The following is a 6,864-nucleotide window of genomic DNA, read 5'->3' on the forward strand; positions in this document are numbered from 1 at the left end:
CAGTGGATCTCCCAAGGGACTCATCTCTCTCTCTGTCTCTCTCTCTGCAAAGCAGCGGGGGGGGGGGGTGGCTTTGATGTTGTCAGCTGTTTACAAGGAGGGTTGCCTTCTTCTTCTTCCTCCTCCCCTGGCCAGCTCCATGCTTGCTTTGAGCCTCTCCTAGCCTGGCCCAGAAAACTAGCAGCCCAGGTCAACAGACACACTGCAGGAGGGGGGTGGGGAAGGGTAATTGTGGTTTTCCTGCTCTGCCCAATGGCTTCTTCTTCCCAGGCTGTGTACATTTACACACAACCATTAGAGGACTTACATTTAAATAGTGGATTATCCCAGGTTTGTTGCTGTTGTTGTTTTGCGGGATAAAGATAAAAAACAGCTGGATGTGCCCTGGAGGTTGATGGCGTCATGTAAATGACCCACAAACTTCCCGGAGTGACCAATCACGAGTATGCTATAAATACCTTGTGTAAAGACAGCCCTTGTCTTCATAGATTTACAAATATACAAGCATAATCCTAAAAACAAGTAGCACAATCCATAATATTTATTTATTTATTTATTAAATTTATTGATCACCCATTTGGGCGGTCACCCAGCCACTCTGGGCGATGTATAACAATAAAAACAGTTCATACAATAAAATTCAACATTAAAAACAACCCATTTCTAAAATTACCCTAGCCCACCCCAAATGCCTGCCTGAACAACCATGTTTGTAATGCGTGGTGGAAGCTCATTAAAGAGGGGGCATGGCGGAGTTCCCTAGGGAGGGAGTTCCACAGAGTGGGGGCCACCACAGAGAAGGCTCTCTCCCTTCTCCTCACCAGCCCAGCTGTCCTGGCTGATGGGACAGAGAGAAGGCCATCCGAGGCTGATCTTGTTGAGTGGCCTGTCTGGTGTTGCTGGAGGCACTCCTTGAGATAGGCTGGGCCAGAACTGTATAGGGTTTTAAAGGTCAAAACCAACACCTTCCATCAGGTTTTCAGAGGGAACAACTGCAGCCCAACAAGACACCAACTCCAGCTAAAATACTGTTACGTGCTGCTCCTTATAAAGGACTAAAAGGAGCACTAAGGTCATCTAAACCTGTGGAGATTGCTCTGCTGTTCCATCCTTCTCAATCATCATCATTAAACTTTATGCAGTAAGAAAAAAGATGGATGTAGCGTTGGTTGGGATAAAATGTTTGGGATGGCAAATGAATACTAATGTTGTGTGGATCGCTTCCAGAGACGTCTCCAGCTATTTTCTAGTCGTTGTGACCATTTACCTGTAATGGACTCAGCCGTGGCAGCTTCAGGTTGTTGAGGGCCCTTCAGCAAGACACCCTCAATGGGTTCCCTCCCTTCTCACCACTATTGTGACCGGCTGCTCTTGCTCCTCATTCTCTTTCTCGTCATTGCTCCACTTGCTTGCTTGACAGGCAGAGAGCCAATGGGCAAGCAGGCCGAGGCATCTACTGCTCTTCCTCCTCCTCATGACCACTATTGTCTGGGCCAGAGCGAGAGGCAGGTGAATACACAGGTTGCAACGGTGAAGAGGAGGAGCAACTCCAGGGGCCTCTTGTCAGTGGGCCCCTGCTGGGGTGTGGGGCCTTGTCAGTTGCCCGACTGTGCCTACCCTTGAAATCAGCCTGTCTGTGACCTTAAGGAACTTTAAGCAGCCCTTCAGGCCCCATTAACCCTCCCAGTCCAAACCGCCAAACGTCCAAGATAGGCCTTTGGTCTGATCCAGCAGGGCTCTTTTTATATTCTTAACACCACACTCCTGATTCTCTCCTATTGCTGGGTGTGAGCAAATTCCAACTGCTTTCTTTTCACACATTCACTCCCTTCCCCACAGCCTTTAATAGCATACAGCACCACCCTGTAATTACATTGTCCATTCAGGAGGAGGAAAAAAAACTTAACTGTCTGTTCCCACTGAGGGAATATCAACCTATCACCTCTGATCTGCTTAACAATGGTTAATTTCCCAGCAGCCGTAACAATATCCACAACACAGTGTGTGTGTGTGCGCGTGCGTGCATACACACACACACACACACACACACAAATAAGATAATTCCCAGGCCATTCCACTAACAAGAACAATGGCTATATCAGCACCGCTTCAGCCATTATAGCAGACATCAGTCCAAACCATTTAAAAACCCTTTTCTAAGCTGCCCAGACTTCAAACTGCCTTTGTTTTTATAAAGACAGGTGTGCGAAGCACAGTTCGCTTACAAACAAATATTTCCCTATCCTTAGGTAATAATGTATTAAGACTGCCTTCTGATGCACACTTAACTATGGAGGAAACCCGACTGAGCCCAGCGTAAACATGCACAGATTAGGCTGTACCTTGGATAAATGTTACTTTTTTCTCTTCCCACACACTGAATAGAAGCTACATCTTTACAAACCAGGCACAGGGTCCAATCCTAAGCATGTTTACTTGGAAATAAACCTTACTGAAATCAGTGGGGCTTATTTCCTGGTAAACAGAGCGATAGGAGTGGCTGGTGGCTGTAAAGCATTAATCATCTAGGAATGTTTTGTGGAGAGGGTTGTTTGCCATCCCGGCCCCCCGCAACCCCGCCACCCCCTCCAGCAGCAGTATGTCTCTTTCTCTCATATTCAAAGGTGGAATGAGGTATACCTTGTTGAGATCCCAGAGAACCAATTTGCTTTGACGTTTGGCGAATTCGTAGGCTGTGAGTCTTCCAATACCATGTGCAGCTCCAGTGATAAGCACAATCTCGCCACTGACAGATTTTCTCTTCACAGGTCCAAAAAATTTAACTAAGGCTTCTACATAGGCGTAGATTATGATGACTAAAATCCAGAGGAACTCAAATACGAGATTCATTTCTCTTTCTTCTCCACACACTGCCATGTGACTTGACTGACAGTTGGGAGGACTTTGTAATACAGTAGGCTGTTCATTTACTGGGTTGGTTTTTTAAATGGCCGTAAATAGAGTGTAGGAAACTGCTAGTAACATCCTGAAACGTGAATTTCTTGTGACTTTGTGCAGTTTTATTTTGCTCCCACTTCTAAGCAAACCGCTCACAAAATTAAGCAGTTGATTGTCATAAATCGTATAGGCACATGGGTTGTGTATCTGATTTTTTTAGTGTAAATAATAATACACGTTTATACTGCTCTCTATACCAGAGGGCATTCCAATTAACCCCCAAACATAAAACAATAATATAAACAAAGTCAATAATTACACATTAAATAAACTATTGATCAAAATTTTAACTACTTACAATGAATCAATTAAAACAACCAACCAATTTGAAACTCAATTACAACCGATTGTTTCTCACTCCATACACCATCGCCACGGCTCTGACTCAAACCAATACGTTTTCAAGCCTCGTTTAAATTTGTCCAATGCTGATTCCATACAGAGGTATAAAGGGAGAGAATTCCACAATCGTGGGGCAAGATGAGAAAATGCCCGGAGCTTAGAGTTTGCCACCTTAGTCGAAGGAACCACCAGAGGTCCAGAATCTGCAGACTGAGTTCTCCTAAGAGGAGCATGCCACACAAACAACTCTGCCAAATAACTGGGAAGGGAAAGACACAGGGCCTTAAAAGTGAAGACAATGAGTTTAAAATATGCCCTTGCCTTGACAGGCAACCAATGCAATGCCCTGCAGTAGTGGGCAACGGAATAATGGGGCAGATCTAATAAAGCACGTATAGTGCTGTTCTGTACTAGAATAAGAGGACAGAGCGAAGAAGAAAGAAGACCCACCAGGAGACTATTACAGTAATCCAGATGGGAAACAACCAGGGCATGAATGAGAAGCCCTGCCATGTTGGGGGCCAGGAAACAGTGGATCTGGAGGATGTTCACAAGATGAAAACTACATACCCCGGCTGTCACATTCACAAAGGAGCAAAGCGACAGACGATCATCTACCAGAACTCCGAGATCCATGGTCTCTGAGATGGGGGTCACCTGACAGCCCTGGAGAAGGAGAGAAACATTCAAAGGGACAGGCAGGACAATCAGGACAAAAAAAACAAGTCATTACTGTTTTAATATCCAGGTCCACTCTACAAATGCTACAAATATAATGGGCAGTATCCAAATGTGTCATTCCATTAGCACAAATGACATTGTGCTAGCAGAAACTAGGTTCTGAACTATGCGCAAGAGAAGAATCCAACTAAAATTAAGTTTGCGCAAGCGTGTTTGTGCAAGCAGTTGTGCATTATGCTCATGTGACCCATTGTGAAAGCCTAATGGCCAACCATTTGTGTAACAGAAAGATTCAGTGGAACTTCGCTAGCAGTTTTTGAGTTTATGGAATGACACTGTTGGATATTGCCCTATATCTACTGGGGAAGAAATTCATTCATTCATATATTATATTTCTATAGCATCCCATAGCCGAAGCTCTCTGGGTGGTTCACAGAAATGTGCCTTATATATTTATATATTTATATATTTGAACTCATTTGTGTTCAATGATATTATTTAAAACAACATTATTTTAAGAATGTTGTTTTAAAGGTTGCAGCATTATTTGCAGGTTTATGACACTTTTCAACGTACGCAGTACTTTAAAAATTAACAACTGTAATGTACTTTTACCCCCTTACCACATATACAGATTCAGATAAACTGAATCAGGAATTTCTGCCATGATATGTTGGTGTGCCAATTTCTTCCATGTTAAAACAAGAACAGTCATCATTCATGCCTTTGTATATGTTAATTCACTTAAAGGCATGTGAAATTAAAACTGTCTGTTATTCAGTACTACGGATGAAGCTCAAAATATACAGAAGTTCGTAATGAGGATCCAATGAGAAATAAATGCTTCTCTGTGCACATGTGGGCTTGCAGAGATCCAGCTTGAAGTAGTGGTCAGTATGTCCACAGTATGTCAGACTAATTAGACCCGAGTTCAAATCCCCACTTGGCCACGAAGCTCACAGGATAGCTGGGCAGTGCAGTGTGTGGCAATGTGAGGTGCCTTATGAGAAATGCAGATGGTGAGCTGGGTCCATCATGCATTGTTTACACAGGACATCAGCAGATGTGGGAAATGCTTTTGGGGGTTTCCTGGGAAGGAAGCCAGTCAGTGAGCTAGGGGAGGGATGGGCAGAAAGGTAGATCTCCTGATGTTTGTGACTCCAACTTCCAGAAGCCCTTGCTAGCATGGCCAGTGATCAGGAATGCTGGGAGACAAGTCCAAAACATCTGGAGATCTCCCCATTCGTGAACTAGATAGGGGCACTAGAGGCACCTGCCTGCGTTGCAGTCTGGATAAGGTTGCAGAAGGGTCTTTAAAGGTCATACAGTATATTTTGTTCTGATTTTTGCCTTTGGGGATGCCCTGTTAAAATAATGTTAGCGTTTGCTGAAGTACAAAAAATCCTTAGGGGGAAAAAGGGGAGGAGCCTCTCTGAACACACCCAATGAGGACTGAGCACGCTCAGTGGCCACAGACTACTGCCTGATGTTAAGAGGCAAAACGTAGAAAAGTGGGGGGAGTGGGAGTGGAATGAGCTATGGATTATCTTGGAAGAGGGCAGGGTTAGCTGGAGTCACACTGCAACATTTTGTTGCAGGTCTCAGTGCGGTGTAGTGGTTAGAGTGTTGGACTGGGACTCAGGAAACCTGGGTTCTAGTTCCCACTCTGCCATAAAGCTCACTGGGTGACTTTGGGCTAGTCACTGAGTCTCAGCCTAACCGACCTCACAGGGTTGTTGTGAGGATAAAATGGAACAAATAAACATTTGTTTATCTTTAAGGTGCTAAAAGGCTTGTTTTTGCTGCAAAACACACCAGCAGCACAGCCCTATACATAAGTCCCATTACAGTTAGTCCTACTGAAGATGTAGAGTAGACCCGCTGAAATGAATGGCACTTAAGTTAGACTAACACTGGATGCAACCCATTAGGACTTACTCCCAGGCAAGTGGGCACAGGATTGCTGCCTACCAAGGCTGTCTCTGTGGATGCAAAGAAAGCAGTTCGTGCATTTACTATCTGTGATAATGTTATTAATACTGTAAATTTTACTTTGCACTGGAATTGGCACGGGCAGGACAAGTTTTAAAAACAAATATACACCCCACCCCACAAGACTTGAGTTAAAACGAATATGAAATGTTAAATGCGCTGGTACTGTTTCGGTTCTGAGTGGAGGCCCTGGTACTGCCCAATCTACAGCTACAGCAAACCTCCTGGATTTCTGCCTTCATTTCTATGGGCAGTTCTCAGAAAGAGAAATATGGCCCCAAAGTAAATACAGAAGTCAGACGAGGTAGGTTACTCTACCATTTCCTATCTCTGTGTTATCCTCTGTGGGTTGGAAGCTTAAAGGCACAACGTTAAGAGTGACATAAAACCTGGATTTTCGGCCACGTTCTACCTTATTCTCTATCTGCCCTGGCATCTCCACACTTCGTAGCTGAGAACTGTTGTTGCCTATCTCTATGTTTTCCATTGGACGTTAGAATAGATATAGAAATATTTTAATGATGTTAGGCCGGAATTCTTCATAGATGCGTCACTCTAACTTTTATATCTCTATGGTTGAAAAGTGCGGGGAGGGGGCAGGCGGTTGGAAAGGTTCATCAACGCCTGTCTGAACGTCACATGGACGGTTGATACCCAATCATATGGCGTATTCTGAGGAGACTAAGGTGGGCGGCGGCGGCGGCGGCGAGCGCGGTTGCATTGAGATCGATGGCGGCAGCGGCGCCGCTCTGAGTGGGCGGAGCAAAGGAGCTGGTACGCGACTAGCTACCGTCACTGTCGTGGGGCGGGATGAGTGCGAGGAAGTAGCCATTGGGCGAGGGCGGGAGCCTTCTGTCATAGCCAATCACGGGGCAGAGATTTGTTTGAGGC

At 44.9% G+C, this 6,864-nt stretch overlaps 1 protein-coding gene across 1 annotated transcript in view; it reads right to left on the reverse strand.

Moving 5' to 3' along the window:
* The window catches only part of LOC146343693 (estradiol 17-beta-dehydrogenase 11-like), a 23,780-nt gene extending 20,908 nt beyond the window's left edge, over nt 1-2,872 (reverse strand). Inside the window, exon 1 of the mRNA XM_084855572.1 lies at nt 2,641-2,872. Coding sequence (XP_084711698.1) covers nt 2,641-2,850 — 210 coding nt within the window. The 5' untranslated portion in view covers nt 2,851-2,872. The remainder of the gene's footprint in view (nt 1-2,640) is intronic.
* Nucleotides 2,873-6,864: the final 3,992 nt, after the last annotated feature.

The sequence above is a fragment of the Heloderma suspectum genome, chromosome 5 (assembly GCF_057233095.1).
Source record: "Heloderma suspectum isolate Gila_16-S chromosome 5, 16-S_ref, whole genome shotgun sequence".
Taxonomy (NCBI): Eukaryota; Metazoa; Chordata; class Lepidosauria; order Squamata; family Helodermatidae; genus Heloderma; species Heloderma suspectum.